The sequence below is a fragment of the Macrosteles quadrilineatus genome, unplaced genomic scaffold (assembly GCF_028750875.1).
Source record: "Macrosteles quadrilineatus isolate MER2022 unplaced genomic scaffold, UCM_ALF_1.0 Scaffold_8__2_contigs__length_117827958, whole genome shotgun sequence".
NCBI lineage: Eukaryota > Metazoa > Arthropoda > Insecta > Hemiptera > Cicadellidae > Macrosteles > Macrosteles quadrilineatus.
Genome location: NW_026542601.1, coordinates 76,084,801 through 76,112,130, shown reverse-complemented (window position 1 = coordinate 76,112,130; position 27,330 = coordinate 76,084,801). Strand labels below are relative to the sequence as shown.

The 27,330-nt window shown below is 33.3% G+C and overlaps 1 protein-coding gene across 1 annotated transcript; it reads left to right on the top strand.

The window, feature by feature from the left end:
* The first annotated feature begins 231 nt into the window (after positions 1-231).
* On the top strand, positions 232-25,618 carry LOC128999624 (ras-related protein Rac1). The gene is made up of 6 exons (XM_054426213.1): positions 232-531; positions 16,675-16,746; positions 18,765-18,882; positions 20,870-20,932; positions 21,103-21,237; positions 22,249-25,618. Exons 1-6 carry the CDS (start codon positions 497-499, stop codon positions 22,402-22,404), a joined length of 579 nt encoding a protein of 192 aa, XP_054282188.1. The 5' UTR covers positions 232-496; the 3' UTR covers positions 22,405-25,618.
* The last annotated feature ends 1,712 nt before the right edge of the window (positions 25,619-27,330 follow it).

The following is a 27,330-nucleotide window of genomic DNA, read 5'->3' as shown; positions in this document are numbered from 1 at the left end:
AAACCTAAGTATGTGTTAAACTGATTCTATTTAAATAGGGAATAAATGTGATATTTTTAAGGAGACATTTTAGTGTAAATCCAATCAGGCAAATGGAAATTCTCTTAGTCTGCAGGTTTGCTGCAGCGGGGGTATTTTATTACATTATAATGTAGGTTATTTGTAATATTTTTTCGTTGCAATAGTGTATGTTGGTAGTTGGTAAACTTGCTCAATTCCAATTCCAAATTTCCAATTGATGGTGAATTATTGTTTGTTACCTTGGAGGTGGTATGTCAATTGTGCTTGTCTTTTATGTAGAATATTTTCCACGGTTTATAGTATTCGTCAACAACTGAGAGTTAGTGACATATTTATTTAAAACATTTTGAATAATTTTCAGAAGAAAACTGTATGTCCTGATTATAATCTGTGGTTTCTCGGAAAGGTTTACGTCATCGCAAGATCTCCCCACCCATTGTTCAGTGCCAGTGTTATTTTGACATAAAACTTCAAAATGCAAGCTATTAAGTGTGTTGTGGTTGGAGATGGGTAAGTTTAAAGATGTATTTAATTGTAAGAGTGTAAATTAGTATTGTAGTACTGTTTCTGCCTGTCTAACAGCCGAGGATATTAGCCTATGTACTATCTGTCAAAGACCAGCTTAGTTAAGGTTAGTTCATTGACAACCTTGAATGCTAGTTAGTTGCATTTCCTATTTGCTATCTAATTTGTTATTCAAGTTTGTACATTCTAAATTTGTTATTTTGTTTCATTAGTACTGTACCTAAACAAGTACTACTTGTAGTGCTTTTCTTTTCTGGTTGGGAAATTTTATTTAGGCTTCCAAGGTAGGCTAACTTTTTGTAATTTTAGCAATATAGCCTAGCTAGGCTACATAAAGTTAACGCTTTCTTTCCATAGCAGGGTAGACTTTTCTCTTAAAAGTCTTGAAAGCACAGCTTGATCTTAAGTTAATCTTTTTCTGTATAGGCTAGTCTACGCTATCCTAAATTGGTTTGATGGGAAAAACAACAGTTGTAGGCTCAACCCCAGAAGTCAAGAGTTAACTTAGGCCTACCAAAATTTTAATTTAGCCACCAACCCTTTTCTTTTATATAGTTAATGTTCATTTAACTTAATTTGCATATGTCTAGTATACCTGTGAGTTATTCCGCTAGGTTATATTAAGTTAAATACCTTGGTAGGTTAAACAGCACGGCCACACGATTCACAATAATCCGGTTGATAGAGTGGTCGCAGTTTGAACACAAATTTCATACAAGCAAAACCAATTTTTCTGTCTTAACCTAGGCTACTTAACTTGTTAACTTACACATTAAACTTAGAAGTTTGCTGGGTAGGCCTACAAGGGGTAAGTTAACTTAGCCTAAAGAAATTGAAGCAACCCCTTTCCCTATTCCATTCAGAGAGGGAACATTTATGTTATATCACCAGTCACAGCAAATTTGGGTAGCCTAGCTTTTAACTTTGAGATGTTAAGTGCATTCCTCTTCTTTATTTCAAGTCAGTTTCCGAGTCCTAATCAAATCAAGTTTAGTTTTAGTTCTGTTAATCTAAGTTTTACTTAGGGTTGCCATATCCCCGGATTTCCCCGGAGATTACAGGATTGGTATTTATTCCGTATAGGTGCCTCCAAACGAATTTTTAATTTTGATATCTTTTTTTATACTTACTTACTTGTATACTTGTATACTTGTATACTTGAATTCTTCATCTTTGACAGAACCAGTCTGATAGATTGCGTTATATTTATTAATGATAAAAATAAAGACTATTTACATTATTTACAGTAATTATACTGAGTCACTAAACTTAACTTGGCCGTTTACTATTGGCAAGGCGGACAGAAACTCATCTAACAAGGGGCTCATCCTCAAGTTCCTTTAAGGAGTACAGCGGCCTTTTAATCAATGCGTCTTTTAGTGTCTTCTTAAAAGAGGGCACATCCATCTCCCGCACTCGAGTGGGCAGCGTATTGTAAATTCTTATAGTTTTTTACCTCCTGAATCCAAATATACAATTATTTTTCACCGCTGATGAATATTTCTCAAGATATCGCCGTAGAAATATACAACATTACAATAAACAAGGTAGGATGGATAACATTTACAGGTGGAATGAACTGTAGGTTAACTAAGCCTACAGCTGACTGTAAAGTTTTCAACCACACGACAAGCAACTGTAAATACAGTTCTCATTTAGGCATGTCAGGGTGGTAAGTCGTGCTTTATGCGAATAGGTGACTGCATTAAGTGTTTTGAAGTTAGGTTAGATTAGGAAGGTAAAGTTTAGGTTATAATGTATCGAGTTGTTAGTTTATGTTGCCTGCATAGGTACTGTTTTTGTAAAATTAAAATCCTTAGAAAAACACTTCAAATTACTTTTTCAAAAATGCTTCAAATTACTTTTTCAAAAATGCTTGCATTTTTGAAATAGTAATTTGAAGTGTTTGTCTCTGGATTTTAATTTTACAAAAACATTATGCAGGCAACATAAACTAACAACTCAATACATATAACCTAAACTTTAACTTAGGCCTACCTAATCTAACCTACCTTCAAAGGACTAAATGCAGTCACCAATTCTCATAAAGCAAGACCTACAACCCTGACATGCCTTTTCTGGCATCAACAGGAGTTTGCTTACATTCTAGAGGTTTGGTTAGGTTAGGTTATGTTAGAATAGCACCATTTTATTTTGTTAATTCTTAACGGCGAAATGTAATTCAATAAATCATTAATAAGAATAAAATACTGGTAACAATAATACATTTTATTAAATGTGTTAACTTAAGGTAATGGTCTTAGAAAGTGAAAAGTGTAACTTAATCAGGCGATTTTCATATTGCAGAATCAGAGTTAGCTAATGTTGTCACTTCCATTTGCTTGACTATGATTGAAAACAATCAGCTGCGTTGGCTTAACATACTTCATTTCATTCCACTTGTAAATGTTATCCATCCTGTAACTTACCGTACCTTGTTTATTGTAATGTTGTATATTATTACCGCGATATCTTGAGAAATATTCATCAGCTGTGAAAAATAATGGTATATTTGGATTCAGGAGGTAAAAAACTATAAAGTAAGATATCAAAATTAAAAATTCCTTTTGGAGGCACCTATACAGAATAATTACTTACCACTTTGATATTCAAAATTTAGCTCCGGGGGATTTCTGCAAAAAGTGAGAAATCTCCTCTTTTAGTGAATTTCCCATATAGGGAATAAGCTATTACTGTAGTACTCATGGTAAGACCTGGACCCGGGACTGATTTACTTTTTCGTTTTGAGGTCCCTAGAGGCCAAAAACACCATCCGTTCAAATTCATAGCCTATATATATGTATATTTATATATGTGTCCGTTAGCGCGATAACTCGAGCAAAACTCATAAGATTTTGATGAAATTTGGTACAAACGTGTAAACCTACGTTTATTCGAACGAGTTCGCGAACCAGCATGATCCGACTATGGGAACAGGTGTTTATGGGGGGTTTTATGGGGTAAAAATTGGTTTTTCCCATTTTTAACCCTAAAAACTTAAAATTTAACATTTTCTCTTCCAAACCATTTTGTAGAGCTTAAAAAAAAAACAAATAATTTAGTATACTGAAGCGTTATTATGCGCCTAATGGTTACAGAGAAAATTCCAAAAAACTGTAAATTTAAAATTCCAATGTTATTCTTATGGAGAATAAGTATGTTGTAGTTTGCTTGTTTATGAACATATTTTGATCAAATTTGGAAAATGCATTCATTTCATTCTAAACTATTAACATTTTACAAAAAAAAAACATTTTTACCCTCCCTGTTGCAGCAAACCTGAGTCCTCGTTAAATTAATGTTATCTAAATAAGGAATAATGTGATATTTTTAAGGAGACATTTTTGTGTAAATCCAATCAAGCAAATGGAAATTCGCTTAGTCTGCAGGTTTGCTGTGGCGGGGGTATTTACTCTCTTGTAAAATCTGCCTACATTATATAGGCTAGGTAACAGCACTTTTGGAATAAAATAAATGTTTGCTTTCGCAAATATTGTTATGCAATGACTGAAATATGCAACTCTCGTACTCTCCACTAAAGTTTTTTTATTTCTTGGTTTCACTATGGCCGGCAACGTCCTTAGTTTTTCTTTATCGTCTGTTTCATTGCTCCCAGTTCTTCAATTTGCGTCTCCCGGCCAGTCCGAAGATATCCAAGTTAACTACCAAAGCCTAGCAGAGAGGGAGTGTTTTTTAACGTTATTTTTAGTGAGATGGGCAAGATGCAACATTTTATGCTTTTGCGTACCATTTTTGAATTTTGACAATGCAGAATACAAATATTGAACAGAAACGGTATGGATTATTAAACATAAACAAAATACGCCACTTGCCTGAATGTCTACACTAATAGCTGTAACAACTGGTTTGAATGTTTTTTGACAGTTGTTCCATTTGAATATTAATAAAAAAGTGTTTACTTTTGGGCCAGTGATGTCATTTTGTTTATGACCCATACAGTTTCTGTTAGGCCCTACCTATAATATTTTTCCTATAAATTTACAGTGTACAAGTTTGCTAGCTCGTACATTTTTATCCAAACCACCATAGTAGGGGCCGCCAGCTAAAATCTCCTTTTTTTACAAATTAACATATCGCAACCCTAGTTTTAGCCTACTCCAGTTAAGTTATAGACATACCTATTAGGCTATATTTCTTAAATTTGAAACCAAAGCATTAACCTGTTGAATTGAAATAATTCCAGTTTTTGGATGGTGATGAAGAAATTTAAAAAAATAAGGGTAGTACCAAAAAATTAATTATTTCTATTACAGCAACTAAATCCAAGTAGGCTACCTATTGATCCTGAAGATTCCAATAAAAGTGAATTCATCTAGCCTACATAATGTTAGGCAGTTTATATTTTAATAGTATGTTTCGGCAGTCTCATAAAAAGAAGGAGCAAACCTTGGCAATACTCGTTACCATCAGTTAATACCCATACCTACATGAATAGGCTTACCAGACATCTGTGAATAGGCCTATTGCGTATTGTCCCATTTATTTATATTTGGTACCGTCTTTTGTACGCCTATGGGAATGGTCTGAATCTTCTTATTTTAATGCAAAAATGGTTGCTGTTGTTAAGACAGGCTCAGTAGTCTATAGTATCACAATGTAAAACGATTTTAAAAATTGTGTTTGTCATTGTCGTAAATAAATAAATAAATTTAAATAAAGTAGTCACAGCCGTCCAGCAACTTCATCATGTCTTTATTCTTTCTCAAAATTGCTCTTAATAATGATGCATTATTATAGGCTAGGCCTATATAGTCCTCGCCACCCTAACTTGAAGCAGCTCAAGGCCGCACGAGATATACGGCGTGCGGCCTTGGGCTGCCTCAAGATAGGGTGGCGAGGACTATATTTTATCCCTACGAAGATTAAATTAAGCTTACGTGTGAAAGAACCAATTATGTTGGTATGCTACTTTTGTATTGGAGTACAATGGGTGCAGGCTAGTTCATTCAATTTCAATTACCTTACTGAACTATTATTTTTTAAAGAAATTAAAATGGCTAAACAGTTTTTTATTGGTAGGTAGACCTAACCTAAGTAAAAATAAACCCTTTTTAAATACCGGTACAAAATATCACTGCTCAATCCCCTGAATACAAAGTGACTCGCAGAATTAATTTTCATCAAAACTGGATAAGATTTCTTAGGGTTAATGTGTCCATGTGCCTAAATTGTACCAACATTTGTCACGTTTCCCATGAATATTTGACCTACAAATAAAGCAATAAAAACACCCTTTTCTGATAAACACACCTTTGTGGATTGCTACCCGAGTGGTTATTATGTTCAGCTTTGGTGCCAAAAGAATGTGTTTGATTGCGGCATACAAAAAATAATTACAAAAATAATTAATTTGCTCGGATTTGAGCAATTGCAAAGTATTACAGGCGTTATTTCAAAATGAATAACAGTACAAAATTCCGATGACAAGAAAGAGTTAACTCAAAGATAGGCCTAATGTAAGTTTTCAAATCACTCCACTCCAGTTATCGAAACTGAAAATGAACTCACTCTGAAAACGAACGTTCTTGTATGTATCATGTGTTTACTATGAACATCTGTAATTAGGCCTAATACAAATTATTAGTCTGTTTAGTAAACAAAATATTTTCTTCATAAGAAATACATGGGATTTTGATGGCCTGTGGGGCAAAGCCCGAGGACTTACAGGAATTGGAGAAAGGGGGCTCTACACAATTTGACACGTTGTTTGTAAAAAATCCGTCCATTATTAACAGAGGAGTAGTGTTTTGTAGAAATCGCCTTCACGTATTATATATAAGGATTAAGTTTAGGACTGTTTAAAAATGTGAATCTTAAATGCAAAATGCTACTATTTTTTAGTTGTATTTATAATTTATGTAAATCCATATACAGGGTGCCCCGTTTGTAAACAGCCAAACTCCGGGAAATGGTTCTATGGGTCAAAATAAAGAGAAAATCAAGAATAACATTTTTTCTAAAATTGCTTTGTTAACCAGATATCCATCATTTTGTATTTTTTACATAAAGTTTTTATTTTTGAATTCTTTCAACCGATCTTTATAAAACTTGGTATGTAGATTTAGGTAGAAGAGCCTCATGTTAGAAAAAAAATCATCTTGATCCAACTTAAAATTTCAAAATGGCGGCCATTTCAATTTTTTTTAACTTAAATTAAAATGGCTGCCATTTTGAAGTTTTAAGTCCAATCGTGATGATTTTTTTTCCTAACATGGGTCTCTATTACCTTAACCTACATACCAAGTTTTATAAAGATCGGTTTAAAAAATCTAAAAATCAAAATGTTTATGTAAAAAATACAAAATGGCGGATATCTGGATAACAAAGCGATTTTGGAAAAAGTGTTATTCTTGATTTTCTCTTTATTTTGACCCATAGAACCATTTCCCGGAGTTTGGCTGTTTACTTACACGGGACACCATGTATATTTACTCCTGTCATGCACCACGATTTCCCATTTCAAGTTTAAAAACTGTAATGGTATTTATCCGTAGCTTATTTATCATTCCAACAGCAATACCTACACCAAATTGGATATATAGGGGAGAGTGGTACAAGGTGGGACACGGTATATAGTGGGACATTCCATATAACTTTTTTTCCTTCAAAGCCATGTGGCCAGTTTCTCTCCAAAAATGTTATGTCAAATCCAACAGTGTGTTTTAAGTTAGTTTTGAAGTTTCAGTCATGTTGGAAAGTACTGAATGACAGTCTGCTACAACTATAGTCTCAAAAGTTACATTTTTGAGGTAAGCAATCATCATTTTCTTATTAAATTAGTTTGATAAACAGGTTAAATATGATATGCCTAACATTAAAAAACCTTCTTTGTTCAATAGAAGGAGGTCAGGGATGTCTGAGCTGCACTGTTAGGAGTAAAACTTAAAAACAATATAACCCTACATGTGGTACAAGGTGGGACAGTTATTTGTGGTATATAGTGGGACAAGCAATGATAATTGATTTATTATACTATTATAGCAATTCATAATAGGCTATATATATATACAAGCATACCCATATAAATATATGACATGCCTCATCTGCTTGGTAGGTTACCTAGAATAGGACCTAGGTCTGTTAAATAAATAAAAAACCCTTAACTTACTTTTCACGGTGAACCCTAACGCAGTTTACCCAGAAACACCACCATTTTCATAATTTTGTGTTAGGCTTAGGTATTTTTAAACTGTTTAGGCCTAATACATCTATTTTCAATTAAACAATTTCTTTCTACTTTTTTACCTACTTATAACATTAATACAGTTTTAGCGGGGTCGGTTTCATGCCAAAGTATACCTACCTTTAACTCTTAAAATAGGTATAGACATATACATTCATATCATAGTTATTCATTAAAGAACATTAGTGGAATTTTACAAAAAATGTATTTTTTCAGGTCCATAATGCCGTAGATTTGCCGCAAGAAGTTTTTGGAGCATGCAGAAGATGGAGGAATTTCGAGCCTTATAGCCTAAGTTGATTACTAACTGTGTACTATAGGTTTTAAAGGTCACACATATTAATAAATTTCAAATTTTGACTGAAACTGTCTTATTTATGTATACCTCCTATGAATAACAGGATGTCCCACTTTGTACCATTTATTGTCCCACCTTGTACCAGGGTCGGTACATGTTGGGACAAGTGGTATAAAGCAGGACAAACAGTTTTTGGCCTTTTAAATATAAGTTAATAATTTTGAAAAAAATATCATTAAAAGTGTTTTAAAAGTGCTTTATTTTTGTGTAAAGATTGTTCTTCTAGGTCAACTAATATTGAAGAAAAAAATGTTTTAATATTTTCGTCCCAGTATGTACCACTCTCCCCTACATATATTTAGAATATGAAGTAAATCAATATTAAAAGTAGGTAGCTATAAAATAAAATAGCAATAGAATAAATCTAAGAAAATAAGAAATCAAACTGCCATGAGAAATTAACCAGTAACAAATACAATCTGACGAGTTCTGAGGACTCTGATTAAACGTAAATGGTTTTAAGGGTGGTTCCTGGAATGTAGTCCAGTCATTCTTCCAGAGTGTCAAGTACTGTTAACATTCCAAAAATAGATCTTGGGGTGAGGTCAGAGCTGGGTATTTTTGGAACTTCCAACTAGGTACTTAGCTGGACATATTACTTGGCATTTGATTTGGGTAACTCATAGGCTAGGTCATCATGATATATTTTTAACTTGTTTAATTTTCTTATAGATTTATATAGACCTACAGTACATTTGGCCTAGATGTATTATCTAATTGGTATCATGTTGGCTTATTATTCTAATATCCTAGATTTAAAACTTGGCCCAAGGGAAATAAGGCTCTATTAGTATTATTAAATTAGCTTTTTTTTAGCTTAATATTTTATATTAACCATTGTATAAATTAAATTGATATTATGGTTAGCAACACAGTCCAAATCTTAGCTGTATTAAAGTAAACTATTTTATCAAGGTAGTTTAGTGAAACAATAGTACGGGTCCAAATTCAACCACCATTTTACTACCATAATAATTATCAGAGACTAGGCCTACATAAAGCTCACAAATTTTTAGGATGCTTTTAATTGCATAGTACAATAGCCTATAGGCGACGATTTTAGTTAATGACAAGAGTTGTTTTGAAAAGCAGAATTGTACACATCTGATAAACGCTTGCTGAATAAAGACCTTTTATCATTACTGTTATCTATAATATTAAAACGTAACAGGGTTTTTTATTTCACAATTCTGAATTAACAACTTGACAGATTTTCATTATTTTTGTGTTGAAAGAAAGGTAATTTTGAGAACTAGGGAATGTCGAAGCCATAATTTTAGTTTAAGGTTTCAGTTTTGTAGAAATTAAGTTTACAATTTTAAAAAGTCTAGCAGCCGACGCTAACATTCTAATTTACCGTAGCTCTTGGTATACTGTAATACCATTTGCTTAACATAACAGCTGTAAACATTCAGCGTTTTCGACACAAATTCAGCATTTGGATGAAAATGAAATGACGTACGTAGAATTGACTTATTCATACTATGTGTAATGCTATAATAATTGATATGTTCATTTATTCCGTAAGAGGATGAGAGTTTATTTAAATATACATAGTAGATACTAGATGTTCTAATTTATTTTGTTGAGCAGTCCTTAAAATATTTAGTTTGTTTTAGTGCAATATAATTTGTAATAACGTTATAACTAACAGCTGGTTGAATAAAAAAATATTCTATAGAACTATGAGGTTAGTTTATTTACTCTGTGATTTTGTCATTGATTATAGCACTCCTATGATTATAGGAAATAAGTATGATACTATAACCATTGCTGTATACGAATTGAAGCTCACGAGTCTTCAAAGAAAGCTTATGACAATTATTTTACTACTCGACGTTTTGAGGAAAGGTTGGGAAAATAACAATGATCACATGTTTTAATTCATCTTGGCAGCTTTTTTTTACTATAAATTTTGATCTGCTTAAAATATGCTTGAATTAGTAATGGACACACTAATTATAGTTTTTAATGAACTACTCGATTCACGTACGTAGGACGGGCCAACAGCTCGTTATTATTATTATTTTAATAGCCTAGATTTAAATGAAAATCAAATCAGGCAAATGGAAATTTGTTTAGTCTGCAGGTTTGCTGCGACAGGGGGGTTTATTTTAAACTACCGTATTGTACATTTTACTCTTCAATAAAATTGTATCTACGGTATGTTAAAAAATTACTAAGTTCATTAACAACATTTTGTTTAGTTAATTATTGTGTAAATTATAAAAAAAATTACTATCATAGGTTTGCAACACAAGACATAATAAGATTGCAAACATTTGAAAATCCTGGGAAATGTGATTGTATGGGTTGGTAGCTCTGCTGAAAGCTCTTTAATAATTAAATGTCAGCTGATGGCTCACAGCTGATAACAGATCTGTGGTTTGTGAGCACAAGACCAGATGTTCAATGGCCCCACACAGAGTACTAAACAAGCCTCACTTTAAATACCCACTGCTCCAAACTCTTTCATTCACACCACGTGCTTGGCCTTTTTATAAATATTTTTAGTGGATTCCCTGTTAAATGAAACTGTACCACTTGACTCATAACATTTCAATCTGTATAAATGTGTTATTTATGATACATATTATTTTGATGGTAATGTAGTCGTCACTCTACACGTTTCACGAATAATTGTGATATCACGGACGTTTTCCGTAATGAATTAAATTCAGGAATGACAAAATGCTAGCCTATATTAATATTAACAGAAGAAAACTGAGCTTGTGTTCAATGAAAAACAAAACAACAAACTAAACTTTATTTGCATTTCAAACCATTCATGACTATAAATTTAAATACTAAGAAAAAACAGTCTTTCAGAAATAAATAAAAAAACAGCCATTCAGCAAATCTTCATTTAAATATAGATTGAAGTTGTACCAATGACTTGATCACGACAGTAATAGGTCATTGTCGGTTTTATACCGGCATTTATATCGGTTTTTTAAATACGGTTTTATGGAAAATGTTATTCAATATTTTTAAAATACCAACCTATTTTGAGAAAAAATTGGCACTACAGTATTAGCTATAGGCCTATAATTATTTAAAAATTGTAAAACTAGGATAGTTCTCATACTATCCAACCACAGAAGAATTTAGAAGCTTAAAACAATTTGATCTAAAACTCAAATTTAAATTATATGACTCAATATCCGACTAATAGTGCTATTAACTTCATCTTTTATATTTAAAAAAATAATTGAGCTTTAAATTAATTTATTGGCTAGAATCCTACAATTTAGCAAAACCAGAATAAAGTTTTGATGTTACTGTATATCATTGTTTTCTTGTTATGGACAAATTATTTTTAGGGCTTTAGAAAATATTTATTCCGGAAATTATAATTGATTTCCTCATCAGTATTTATATTCTAATTAAGCCTTTTTACAATAAATTTTATAAATTAATACAAGACCAAACAAATTTGAACCTCTTTCGAGAAAATTTTCATTTTTTAAATGAGCTCATGTTGTATCAGCAAATGTTGCTATTGTACGAAGGAATAAAATACCTAAACCACGAATTAAATATAAAAAAAGTTATGTGCTATTTAATGAATTAGTTGATATAGTAGTTTTTATATCGAAGGTAGGTTTTAAAATCTCTAAAATCTGTATATTTGATGGTGTTATTGATTTGTCGCTTTTCAAAATCGTTAGGAAAAAACTTGTTTTGCCCAGTAAATATGGAACTTTTAATCTGTTTCAGTTCTTGACAGGAAATTATATGTAAATTTAACACCGCTGCCAACTACATTGGAGACATCTTGAGTAGGCTATATTCCATTCATGTAGGCTATGATGTTTATGAGTCATCAAGGCTATGGGAAGTGGGATAGTGATACCATTCAGTGTCTTGCACATGATTACTGTACTTGTTCAACATTTAGATGGCACTTTTCATTATGGTAAATAAGTGTTGATCTTAAACACCAATTGAATTCAGCAGGATGATTTAATAACTAACCCTAGATCTGGCGCTGGTCGATTATCGACCATTAAAACGCGAGTCCTCAGTGGCACTGGTCGACCAAGATGACATGGCTTGGGTTTTTCTATTATTAAATATGAAAACCGGTTTAGATCTCAATGAATCTTATCTTATACCATTATAAAGATGAGATTCTGAGGATTCATTTTCATGTATAAAACATTACTGAGCGAGTATTATGTAGCGAGAAACATAGTTTGAAAAACTAGAGAGTTCAAAATAGATTTTGGAGGTGGAAAGTTTTGGTCACCTGACTACAAAAACAGCTGTTTTTGCCTTTAAATCCATAAAAGCAAAAAAATGGATAAAAAAAGGCTCTGATTGAAATTTGTCTGTAATGGTTATTTTTTCTTATAAGTCATTAGAAAATAGTGATCCCATTGCTCCCGGTAATCCCAAATTGCTGTAATAATTAAGGTTCAAAAGCTATTGCAACTTTTGTAATACCTCTATAAATATCATAGTTAACTCCCATCGCTTACTCATGATAAAGGTTGTTGAATGGGAGAAAGTATGTGTCAGATTGCTGACACCGATTATTTTACAATGAGTTGAAAAACTGCAAACTAATAACTAAAATGCAATTAATCAGTACAGTATTTTACCATACCTTATAGTATTTTTAGCTAATATTCATAGGCAGAAGACACTTGTGTTCTTTTGTCCTTGGCAATACAATGCACCATGAGTAATCCTTTGTATTTCTCCCAGAATGTCGGATATGATAAGTAACAGTCTGATAGCACCTGTAGACTCATGTAGGTGTGTTATCAGTGGTATCAGAAGCAATGGACTGTGTCGGAGTGAGACAGTCTTGCGACCCGTCACCTTACAGGATAGCAGCCATTAGTAACATTAAGTGTGTTTTTGTCGGGGACGGGTGAGTTTTGATTAGGCTTTCAACACCCGCAGTCTTAACTGCAAACTGGCTTAAACTACCTTGGATTAAAATTAGTTTGGTCGTTTTAGACGATTTGTCTCCCGTTGGTCCTCCGTTTTTAGTTTTAACTTCTCAACGACATGAGTATATCTATATGAGTATATGGTTATATTGGTATATGTAGAAATAAGTATAATGTTTATTTAGTGTTCAGAATGAGTTTCATATAGCATAACTATAGGCTAAATTAACCTGCTTTAGTATCGTGGCAAATACGTAGCCTATGGCAAATCATTATTACTGAATGACCAGAGAACTACTAACTGTGTATTATTTCAAATATATCCACAAATAAAAAGACTTTTTCACTGTCTTAAGAACAATACATAGTCTATGTATTATGTATTTTTTATTTTAAAATTTCCAGGCACCACTTTTTATGCGAGCACATTTCTATGAGCACTGATATTTATATTCCCCTCCCCCTCTTCTCTCATTTCGTTTTGTCCAGGTATTTCCAGCAGTTCTGGTTTTCCCCTTAATATAACCCCTGGGATATTGAAAATATTTGGCCCTTGAAATAAAACTTCTCAAATTAACAATATTAACGTTTATATGAATGATGAAAAAATTAAAAAAAAACTGCAGTGTTATACCCAGTTTTAAGAAAAATTTATGGTTCTTCTCATTTTCATCCCTAGTTGAATCAGAATTGTGCCCTGCCAAAGAGCAAGTTTGTTTGAAACATAGTTATTAAGCTGCAAAAAATTATTCAGTGCTGGAAAGAAGTGAAGATGAAAAAATACAGTGCTTCATTTATACAGTGGTACTAAACAGGGGCATTGTTTAAAATTTAGGGAAAATACCCTTTTTGTGTAAACACTAAACTTTTTTGCATTTACTGTGTTAGGCTGACTGAACTCTCTGCTTTGTATGTTTTCAATTTTAAATTTGACCAAGTTCAGATATTGAATTTTAGTTGATAAATTCACAAATATTGTTATTTAATTATTTTAGATAAGAAAAAAACCAGTAATATTCTTAGGTATCTAAATTTATTTTATATTCCCGTCTGAGTATGACTGTTATGGTATAGGACAAATAAGTGATAAGTAGAGATAAGATATTCTCCCAATCTGTGAAGTGAGTTAGTTAACTGTAGAGCTTTAAGTCAAACCTTGTACAGCGTACAGTTATGTAGGACACTTTAATTATTGATCATGGAATTAAAAATTAATGCAGGCCACCTTAATGTTGATGTCTCATTGTGCTCTTGCATGTCTCATGGTGTTTAAATAAGTTAAATGTTTTACACAGATGCCACGGTTTACCATAGTATGGAGTGGATAAGGGTTTTTTTTTTTAATAAAGTGTTATGGTTGGACATATTTGCCCTGAACCAGGATTATACCTATCCTCTTGTTTTATGACTCATTTAAGCATTGACTACATGTTTACTTAGTTTCTGTAACCAATGATTGATTACTACAACCAACTGTACATAATAACTGTCAATTACTATCAATAAGAAGAACAAGCTATCTTACGCTCTTTTTAGTTACTGATTAAAGTAGTGCACAATTCTTAGTCAATTTTTGGATATAGTCAAATATTAATCCAATAAACAAAGTACGGAGATAAACCTAAATAGTTTACTAAGTATCAAAACGTTTAATTTTCTATTGAAATATATAATGCTCAGTACCAAAATAGCTCAGTCATCCAGAATTCCATATTGAAAAAACTACTCGTAGGTTAATTGGTTATTTAAACCAATTTCACGAGTTGGCCTAATCATAATTCTAAGAGTTTCTAGACATCAAAACAACACTGGATGAGTATATCGTTTTACAATAAATTAGCTTTATAAAGATTTAAATTTGTTTATACATATAAAAGGTTCACTGTCAAAAAAACGATGTTGTACTATGTGTGTACAAATATAATTGCTTTATTTTGGTTTATTAAATTAAAATACTGTCTAGACCAAAGTTTGCTTAAATCTTTAATTTTCTTAGAGTTATTTTTATACCATTTTCATACAGTTATTTCACCACATTTTGATTGCTTTATTGTTATTAAACCGAGACCCAAAGTCTAAACAGGGGACTACGTTATTGTTATGCAACTTTGTTATATTATTAGGAAAAGTTCGCTAATATAAAGTTAGACTTGGCCAACTCCCAACGTTGGTTATTGACAACCGACAGCCCTGTGTTTGTCAAGTAACCGACAATGGGTATGCAGTTATTAAATTCCTTTGTTGCCGCCACTCGTTTTAGCAACACTCATTGTTTTGTATATTGGAAAGAAAATTGCCATCCACAATTATTTAAATAGCGGAAGTGGTTTGTGTATTTAGATTAACAGAATCTATTTCTGTGTTTAACCAACCCAGTTATGCATTTCTTACTTGAGGCTGTCATTCATGGCTTTCTGACACCAATACAGTCTACAGTGTGTATAGGAAACGTGTTTAATGGTTTAGGTAATTGGTACTATTTTCAATTGATGTGGACATCCATTCATTATTTTGTCGGGACAAACTTTAATTTGGTACCTAGTCAAAATCTTATCTTGTTTAGAAATTTAAATTAGGCGTTTTCGAATAATGATTACTGGATGTAACTGTGTATCAATAATTAGTTAGAGGCCTTATGGAACATAAGTTTAGATTCACCAAATAACCCATCTAATTATTGTTTAATGTACCAATGTCAATATATTGGCTACAAAAGCCACAGAGTACTCATTACCATAGATAAAACATACTCCCTCATTACCCACAAAAAACAGACCTTAAATCCATACTGTTTATTTAGAAAACTATGGTAAATAGAATCCAAGTTAATTTACTCTCATAGTAAACAAGTCATTCTAACTTAGTAATTCCACTGAAGCTAGGTAATCCAAACAGAAGGAATTAACATGTGTTCGCTTATACAATTAAAAGTAAAACATGTAGTAATACGAAACTTGGTTTTAATCATGTAAAAACCACAAAAAGTAACTGAGAACTAAAAGTAAACAATCTTTTTTTACATTATGGTAGTAATAAACTAGTAAACATGTTGCTCGAAATCGAGCAATTGCAAAGAAGTAAAGTAGTCATTTAAAAACAAATAAAAGTCATCATAATTTCCCATGAGTTTAAACTTGGTTTTAATCATATCATGTAAAAACCACAAAAACTAACTGAGCATAATTTGCGACTTTTTTTTTGCAAACCTCATAAGCGACTTTGAATTGAAAAAAAAAACAGCAATTAAATTATACAGCTGACCAAATGTAAACAATTATGTTCTTCATCAGGATAACATGGTAACTTTAACAGCCACTGGGGCAGAGCCCAAAGGGACTTTTTCAAAAATGTAATTAAATGCAGTTTGCAAATCTACGCGACATGCTCTTTCCAATGAGACGTCAATGGATAAAATCGGTTAAGAAATGGCGGAGGAGTTCAACCGACAAAGTTTCATGTAGCGTGTTAATTATATAGATGCTGTGAGTTTGATAGACAAGAAACACGAAAACTTCAGGAATCATGCCAAGATTTGAACATTTTTGTTCTACTTAAGAGTTACGTTCACAAAAACATAAATTGATCCATTAATACCATTCACTTCCATCTTAAAGTTATTGTAATTTTGTTAATTTGGTACTGAAGTTTTCTGTCTGTTCCAGAGCTGTTGGTAAGACATGTCTTCTCATCAGCTACACGACAAACGCTTTCCCGGGGGAATACATCCCCACAGTGTGAGTATCAACCGAATTCAATAATTTTTAGACAACTAAAAGAACCCCATTTTTAGAAAGAAATTCTAATCATGTGAGTCGGTAGCGTCACAGACTTCAGGCCCAAGGCAGCAATGCTGTGGGTTCAAATCCTGGTCACTGCCGCAAACATTTTATCAGTACAGTTCACCTAAATTTGTACTGTACCGGCTCACCCCTTTGTTTTGCTGGATACTTTCCACACACAGATCTGTAGTCTATGTGGACGGAAATGAAAGGTTAAAAGAGGCCAGCAACCTCTTAAAAAAAATGTTGGTATTCTATTACAGTATGTTTTTCTTTATTATCTTTTGTTTTACTCTCCTTTGATACAGTTGCTAGACACTAAAATATTTGGATATAACTTATAAAAGTCAAATGAAATTTCCTAAGCTGAACGTAGCTGGGAAGTGTTGAAAACCCAATTTCTTTATGTCATTTTTTAACTAAAAATAATTAAGAGAATTAACAAGTTTAAGTTAGAAAGCAAGCCATCTACAGTAGGACAAGTTTTCTTCCATTTGCATTTACAATTAAATAATTTTGATTATTTTTAAATGTAGCCTTTTATTTTTATCCTTTTCACTGTCCAAGTAATTTTCAGATGATTTATATTTTATTTTATTTTTTCTCAGCCAACGTTTATAGTTTCAAACGTAACATCTTAGGTTAAACATGTTTCACAAGAGGAAGAGACAGTTGAGAATTCAAGCTGTTAATTTGTCGGAACACTCGGGATTTGTAATTAATAGCACAAGTCCTCCACTGAGAGGGACTGTGTTGAATTTGTTACAAGGTCACATTAAGTGACGTTTCTGTTATTTATTAAAGTTGCATGACTCATTTAATTAAACTTGGAAAATAAACATGGGAAAATAGGCTTTTAACGATTCTACAGTATAAAGAATTCTACAGTTGAAACGTCTTGTCCATACCGAGTTCTTCTGTACGTCCTAATGAAAAAACCTAATGTATTATGTTCGAACGCAGTGTTGAGGAATACAATTTACTAGGGGCCCATCATAGCAGCAATGGCTACCCTTCACCTCCGTTGTAATTTGGCCTTAACCATTCCCTATGCTGTGCACCATTCCTAAATACTCTCCTTCGTAGTCACGGTCTTCCCCTAACGATACATTTCACTGCATCACCATTCTATCCTAAAATAAGAACATTTCTAAATCAATAGACAAACAAATACACAATGTTTACATCAGCTGGTATTTATAACAGCTAATAGAAACACTGTATCAGTACTTCCATTTGAAAATGACAGGATCTCTGACAGCCTGTGGGGCAGAGCAGGGGTAATTTTGGACACTTCTGATATTCTTCCACCGTCCTTGGACCGTAAGCTTTAGAATTAATCATCAACAGCCATGCTACCTTTTACCTAGCTCGAGATATTTCGTGGGGACCGATTCGCTTACGGAATTAAATATATAGATTGCACATATATCATTGTATCAGTGAATGACCAATTATTGTATAACATCTTGAAATTATTTAACCCCCTACTTTTTCATCAAATAGCCTGTTCAAGATTCTCACGGCAAAGCTGGACACCCTGTATATTAAAAAAATAACCATTTCAGGGTTGTTAAAATGTAGATTCTACTGAATTACCACTTTTCATGTAGTAAAAAATTGCACAACATTCAACCCACGGTCGAATTCTGGTTTTAGTTTATCCATGGGCTTTCTGATAGGATTTTGTTTTTCCTAGTAGGCTACTTAAATCTGTTAGAAAATAATGTTTCCAAAACGTAATTTTTTTTAAATTGGTCAAAATATATATACTGTATAATATATTACAGTTTCGTTCAATAATCAAAAACCATGACAAAATACAACTAAGTTAGTTTGTATAAGACGCAAAAGTTTGAAAAAGAAGAAAAAAAAGACATGTTTTATTGTTGACCAAAACATTTACAATACTAAATACTTAAAATAAGAATACTTAAAAGGAGAATGCTTGAACAACACTGTTTGTTGTGTAGATTCGACAACTACTCGGCCAACGTGATGGTGGATGGCAAACCCATCAACCTAGGGCTGTGGGATACAGCGGGTCAGGAGGACTACGACAGACTGCGGCCGCTTTCCTACCCCCAGACTGTGAGTATGCTATGTGATGTCACACGCCAAACTACTAGTTAGACTTACTTTAACTATTGAGGAGATGCTAGGAAATAAATCTCCTCGCACCAATGTCAGAGATGATTACCACTTTTTCCCACCTTTACATCCTACGACAATCGGCTCTTGCTCGGAAGCGTTTTCACATTACTTCAGACAAGCCGTAGAGAGTAGTATCATTATCACTTAGATGAAATCAGTTGGTGATTAGCAAGAATTGAACCTGGGACCTTGGGTCTACCACTCCAGACCAGTTTGCTCGGTAGGATGGTAACCATTATATTACGGGCCACGAGAGTCTGCAGTTGGTGGCAGCCAATATCAAAACCAGGCTAGTGTGATGTTGCAACATAGCCTGTTGACTACCACACGGCCGCCATCGTGAGCCATGGCAACACTAATATACTAGACAATATTTTCAAATCAGCTAGTGTAATTTTTCACCGTAAAAACAATTTTGTCAACTTAAGTTTATAATAAACAATATTGTTTGTTTGTTTGTTTTGTTTGTTGTTATTGTTTGTTTGTTTATTTTGTAATATTGTTTACCATTATAGATAAAGTAATGAGACCTGGTATATCAATAATAGCCATAAATGCCTACTATTCTAAGCTATTTTACTTTTTTATCCCTTAAGGTGGACGGCTCACAAGGAGTCAGACAAAACTCTTAAATAGCAGCATAAGTTGAGATTATACAGTTCGGAATATTTCAATCACACTGTGTATTACAGAAATAACCAGAGCAAAGCTTGATAGTATGGTGTAGCGATTTTGTTGAAATACACAACAAATTAATATGAGTGGACGCGAAGAACCAGTCAGCTGATTAAACAATAGACGACGGTACCCACAGTGCACGAGGAGTGGGGATGAAATTAGCCAGCCAGGGATCGCTTTCAACCCAGTTCGTTCCCCGTCTTCCCCGTGATTAGGTAAACAAAAAGATCGTTTCGTGCAAATTAAATTCATTCGCGGTGTTAGTCTGTCAAATTCTATTTTCATTAAAATCGTTAAGCCTATATCCCGAAGGGATATAATTGCAGCGCGAGTTGAAAATAAAATCAGTATTGTGAAACAAGTGTTGTAAATTTGCTTTACCGGCTAGCACAAACCGCCATTGAAAATTTCACGTTCGTCAACCGAAATCAATTCAACGTCTTCGAAGTCTTGGGGCAAATAGGCTCCTCCCTCAACTGCACTCTCTGATGGTCTATTTTCTAGGCTAGCAAAACACTCATTGACCTTGTAAAGATTTGTGTACTCTTTGTATATATCCGGATTAAAAAAAATATAATTCTAACAACCCATTAAGCAGTTTATGAAGGGCTGTAATTCAGAAAATTAGGGTGTATTTGGGCGTATGATGCCTGAAAAATCATCTTAAATGCTTGTTAAGAATGGAAATTCCCTACAGATTATCAAACCCCCTTTTTGTTTGAGCGTTTTACATGCATTTGGCAGTGCTAATTACTTTTGATGTGCATAATGGTTCTGAAGGAACTCAACTGCTGGATGAAAATACACCTCTGATAAGATAAAACTGAGAATTGTCCGAGCACAAGAACATATTATCATTTATCATTGTATTTTTTTTTTTTTTTTTTGCTTATGTGGTAGTATTGTTAAGTTTTTTTGGGAAACATAAAATCCTTTCTACAATCGTATAATATATGGGACCTAAAATGTATAATAAGCTGCCTTAAACGCTAAAAGAAATTGATGCATATCAAAATGTAATAAAACTCTTTAAGATATGGCTTCTGGAGTATTGTATTCACTTGAAGATTTTCTAAAAAATGTATATTTTTAAGTTTTTGTATTTTATTTTGGTTCTTGTTGTTGGTGGTTTGTTACAATAGATTTTGGTTTTAAGAGAAATCACCTGTCAACGTCAAGGACGTAACGGGATAATGATAAATAAATAAATAAAATAAACCTAATTCTACTAACCGTTTGGTTGCAGGATGTCTTCTTAATCTGTTTCTCTCTGGTGAATCCCGCGTCGTTTGAGAACGTCCGAGCTAAGGTAAGACAACTTTTAAACTGCAATGGACAAAATGTTTTCTTGTACTAATCATGATTACAATACATGTTATTCTTCTAATATAACTAAATGATTAGACATAAAGTTTCAAAGTATGGAGTGTCTTCTAGTACATTTCAGTAGTGATAATGTTGGGATATTTTGTGCTACAGTGGTACCCTGAAGTACGGCATCACTGTCCCAGCACTCCCATCATCCTGGTGGGAACCAAGCTTGATCTGAGAGAGGACAAGGAGACCATCGAGAAGTTGAAGGAGAAAAAACTCTCTCCCATAACATATCCTCAGGTAATATTGTGTTTAGTTCATCTCCACCGCCAATCAAAGCTGCTATTTATTTTAAATCGCCTACGGTTGGTGTTAAAAATGCTCCCTACTAACCTGTATTGTGAAGTAAATTGTCCATCTATATTATTTAATTGACCATCTAAATCTTCTTCCAAATTTTCATTAAAGAAATGTTGACTATTTTCTTTGCAATTGCGACTTAGTCCAAACTTCAAAATAAATAATTACATAAAACACACACAAAACAAACCAAGACTATCTTTGGTGGCACAGTCTTTATGTTTTTGTCAAGTTTTATTAACCTTTGATTTTAACACACGATCAGGGACACAAGGAATTTTTTTCTGGGTATTGAAACATTAGACAAACATCATAATTGTATACTTATATCAATACAAAAACTTAAAATCATGTATAATCAACAAAAGTGTACATAAAATCAATGAAAAACTCTTACTATACATATTTAAAAATATATAGCAAACAAAAACAACGTTATAGGTGTAATATGGGTTGTGCGGGGGAGGTGTAAGAGCTATTTAATGTTCAAACAGTTCATAGAAAGATATTTGAGAGGTTCTGTTACTCTTAAAGTGCCGGCTGGCAATATCACATACTTAACTAGGCCTATTAAAACAAATGCACCAGAGGAAAATTCCGTGGTACCACCTATAATGGGGTTAATTTTTTATATTGACATATTGCAAGCTTTGACAATGTTGTACTTGCAATAAAACTAGTCAGTATTTATTTGATGATTGTTTGAGCTAAAGATGGAGTTAAAAGCGTTTTTCATAAAAAGAGTCCACAGGGTATAAATTAATGTACTGTTTAAAGAAGATGTTTTACCCAACTTGGCAAAGATAAAAACCCTCATGATTTTTTTTTAGGGGGAGGGATTTGATTGGGTTATCTAGAGTCTTTAAAAAATCATTCTATTGTAATCTTATACAATCTAACCTACTTACAGCGCAAAGATATTGAATTGAAATGTCAATGAAATGTTCCCAGGGTCTGTCAATGGCCAAGGAGATCGGAGCGGTGAAGTACCTGGAGTGCAGCGCTCTCACACAGAAAGGCCTCAAAACAGTGTTTGACGAAGCCATCCGTGCTGTCTTATGTCCTGTTTTGCCGCCAAAACAGCGGCGGAAATGCGTTCTGCTGTAGATTGACTGGCTGTCAGCCCAAAACTACAAACTGTTCTTGTGTCACTGAATCCCTCCAAACATTTGTTGTAGTCGATACAACTTACCCTAATGTTATGAACATTAAAAAAATCAACATTTCATTATAATACGTGCTAAAAACAATATCCTTCGGTAATCATGGCACTATATTATATCCACTATTAATATACTAAACTTTTAAAACTCTGATTTACACGAGATGGCAAATTTATTTTCAACCAACCAAGAATAATCCTGCACTAAAAATTGGGACTCGATCATTGGAGAGATATTTGTGCATTTTGTTATAAAATGTTGTCGTTAAAAAAACAATGAAAAATGAAGTATGAAACTTCCAACTCCCTAAAAATTTAAAGTGACACAAGAATGTTTATTGCTTTGTTTGATTTTTTTTAAAGGTATTCTATGTAGCTACAATTTCAGAATTTATTTGGTTGTTATATTAATTGTTGTAATTTAATAGGATTTGTCTATGCCTGAGACAAGGTAAAAATAAATAAATAATAATACTCCCGATTTCTCGAGCATAGACAAACTTCCTCATAGGTCTATCTAATCAGCTGACGCTGAGATGCACAACTAGAGGATTTGAAGACTCAAATCCGAGGACTCTGTTTACTTAGTGCTTAATGAAACGTATTAGTATAAAATAGTTTTAACGCTGTTGTATTAATTTTTACATAACCTGTCCCATTTGAGTCTTCAAACTACTCGCACAATATTGCCATTGCAGCAATATAACTGAGAATATAACCAGAATATATGATTGTTGTTTTATAACTTTAGGCTAATATAATTTCGTATTGAAACCAGTTAAGTTTATTCATAATTGAATGCTTTCCTCATTACGCTGATATAATTTCTCTTAACATAGCTGCATTTATGTTTCAGTCCACATTGTTGATTGTTAGCTCGTCAGAATCCTATGTTGAATTTGATATAGGTTAGGTTACGTTGGATAGTTTCATGCTGTGAGACAAGTTTACGACAGATTTTATCTATTTAATGTCGGAGTACCCGTTGTATTTAATGTACGAGAATTAAAGATTTATATTTTTGAATGGTTCAGCTTATGTCGAGTGTATATAAAGTCTTTGTGAGTGATCGGGGCGGATTTCCATGCGGAAATTACAGTTTAACGCAAATTATGTATTTGACTCTGGATTTGAAGAGCGCTGAGTTTATAAGAAAAAATAGAATATATATTTAGAGATTTAATGAGATTAGTTGCTTTTACAATGGTATCCCTTGAGTTAGGCGTATTTGCTTTAGCATAAAATACAATCTTAGTTAATGATAAATTAATAAGTTGATTTTTATGAAAAGAAACGTTTGGATCTGATAATACAACTAAACTTTCTTATACCATTTGTCATTAAAAAATAAAAACCTTGTAGTATTTTAGGTTAGTAACCAAATAATATGAAAACTAAAAAATAACTAAAATACTAAACAAGTTAATTTTCTTGTGTTTTGCTGAGTGGAGATTCTGGTGTGACAAACACAATATCATTTCCCAAAATAGGTCATAAATAGTTGAATTATCTTTTGTTTGTTTCTCTTTTCAAACTGTAAGGACTTCATAGGTTAATTCAACTAAAAAATGAGAGATTGGTTTGCATTAGTGTAATAACTTATTCTAAATTTTTTAGTTGTGTTGACTGGTTTTATTTATTCCTAGTTTACATGCCCAACTAGTGTCAGCACAATATTACTTCAGTGCCAACTACTACTTCACTTTATTTTACTTCACTGTCGGAGATCCGCGGATAAAAGCTTAGCATCGTCGAAGGTTTGTCGTCTTTCAAGATCTACATATGGTGTGTAATCCTTGTAAATATCAGTAACTCTTTGAGCCTCATATGTAAGATAGTGTTTCTTAAATTATGTTTATGATTTTCAACTGAGTATTTCAATGTACCGATAATCGTTCTAAATTGAATGCCCACAATAGGTTGGTTGTACTGTTTTTAAATGATAAAACCTTTGATTATTGATAGAATTAGACATTCCATCCTCATGTTAAAGTTTTTAAATCAAAATGTACATTGTTGAATAGAGCTACTGACAAAATGTGCTGATGTTAATAATTCATTTCTGTTTACAGTTAATTTTTAACCAGGTCAATTTGGCAGGATGATTAATTGTAAGCTATAGCACAATAAGCTTCAATTGACATGTCCAGGACCCTGAGACTGCCCATCATTAAAAGGCTATATCCTTAATATCACACCAACTATCTTATTGACAAAAATGAAGGGAGGAAATATAATTTAAATTTTAGACTAACATTCTGTGAGTGGCTTACTTAACAAAGTTCTTTTTTAGTAAAAAAAATGTCTACAGCTGGTCCATAGAGATAGGATTGTCTACTTCAGTATTTAAAGGTCTCCAATATCTGGAGCTACCTCAATATCCACACTTTGCAAATTGAATTAAGTTTTTATCTTTAATAATAATCAAGATAGCTTCTGTGACACGTCAAAAGCAATTTTTGTATTTGATTACTTACCGTAAAATCAACTATTCTCCAATACTTACTAAATTATGTTTGTGTAAATTGTGTATCTTTATTGTACAGTGTTTTCCATGCCATCAGGGAAAAAAACTTGATCATTTTTATGATTTTTTTTATTAATTTAACCATTATTTGTATTGGATAGTTATTTTTTAAAGTGCCTCGACTAAGAGTTGATTTAACTTAGTTGGTAATAATGCAAAAATTACTAAGAAAATAGGGTGATTGACACCGTTTTTTTTTTTTATGTAAAAAAGGACTCTACAAATTATGATCATGAGCTATAGTCAAGAAATAAAGTAAGCACTAAGCAATGTTAAATTCAGATCTTTGTTGGTCGTTAAAGCTAGATTCTGAGTTGAGGGGAAAAACAATTTTATCATTCAATCAGCCATCCTTGGCAAATATATATTTCTATAAACAACCACCTCATCAAATTTTCATTATTATTCTTATTTTGTTACTGTTATTCTTTATTTTATATGGATCTGTATTTAGTTGACGGACCTTTTATAGAATAATTATCGCACATTAAAAATGAACCTCTTGTAAATGGAAGGAGGTTTAACCTACTGAAACACTGTATTCACGCTAACTGCCCCTGTATATAGGCTGTAGCAGATGTTTGTAAATAATGTCTAATCGTTTAGATAAAATAAAACATTTTAAACCACTCCTCTATATTTTTTATCTAGTTCCCAAATTGTTTATTTTCCAAATTCTTTGATTTCCAAAATAAAGTACAGCCTTCTTGTCTTGGTACCATACAAAGATGCATGTCTTGTGCACAATTGTATGCATCTAGTAAAGTGTTTGTTGTCTGTTGTCAATTCTGTGTCCTGGTGAGGGAAGGGTTTATTATGGCGTGGTTTCAAATAACACCAATGATAGTATTAAGCCTACTGTAGTTTCTTAATGCAAACCTTAAAGTAGGATTGCTTTCATAGCAGTGAAAGCCAGTTGAGCGATCACAAGTCATGGTTTTTAATGAAGCAATATATAAAAAATGTTTATAGTTATAGTAAAGTACAAAATACAACTATTTCATCAATTGAACTTGTCAGTTTTGCTCAGAACTGTCAGCATCTATAAAAGTTTCATAAGTAAAGATGTGGATATTACATACATATCCTTTGTATCGGTATTTTTCTTGTGTTTGCTTGGTAATATCATCTGGCGAACCCACAGTTCTGGTTGAACCCGACCTTGAACTTAAACCAATTGACATTTTCCCAATCTTGGCCAGATTTTGCAATTCAGGCAGAAATAATCCTGCATGGATCCATACAATTAACGCAACTCTGGTTTGACAGAATAGCACAAATAGTTGTCACCATACTTCACGAGATTTGTTTTCTTAAATGTTGTATATTTAACATAATTATGAAAAGCACTGTTTTCAAGCAATTGTTCTACATTCAACTACCTCAAAACATTGCCAGAAGTAGTTGTTCGTGCGTTTCTGGCGTATATTGCTCGTCTTCAGTTTCTACTAATATCAAGCAGTTTTTGAGAATGCATTCTGAAATTTTCCTTAACACATTCGATGCGGCGGGTCTACCGGTGGACTCCGCGCGTCTCAGCTGAGGAGCGGGGGGTCCACCGGTGGACCCCGCGCGCATTGCATTGTTTGCCGGATCAGTGTGGTTCAGCCATTGTCGGGGAACGTTGTAATCTTTACCAGCCTGTAGCTTATAATGCGAGCTTTATTCTGGTGTAGGTTGGTACAAAAATTGCCCGTAAAATCCCGTCTGGCAATGCTTTTGTCCCGTTTTCGGGGATTTTCTCAGTTCGAGCCGTATTACAAAGACTCTGGTTATTGATCCAGGCAGTGCTGCTACCTTTGGGTGTTTCAGTTAACTACGTCCACTTTCGGAGTAACGCAGAACAATCACCACTGCTCTTTTGTGATTCGTCTTACTGAGATATTTCAATACCAATAGCGATCGCTGATTCAGTTAGCGCGTCAGGGCTCCGCCCGGGCCTCGCCGCCATTGGCGAGCGCCTGTTTAAAGGTTTTCAGCAGCGAATGTGTTAATATGACACTCTTATGCGAATTGGGTATTTTCTTGTAACATGAAAACGCAAAAAAAAAACTTTATCCTTATCAGGCAATAATATGTGACGTAATTTTCCTGGCGGACGACAAGAGGTAAATTACGCCACCGGTAAGAAAACGAGATCCCAGGATTCGCCCTAGTCTGGTCGCGGGGAGTTTCCCAGGAGTCGATAGTGATTCGGATAGCCTAACTTTGATAGCCCTGGTTGTCAGAGCTCGAGACGAACGTTGCGGGTTACTAAACACCCTACTCGAAATCACCACTCTAGCCTAGGGCTTGTGGGGAAATAAATAAATTTTGACTTGACTCTGTGGGCAAATATCTAAAT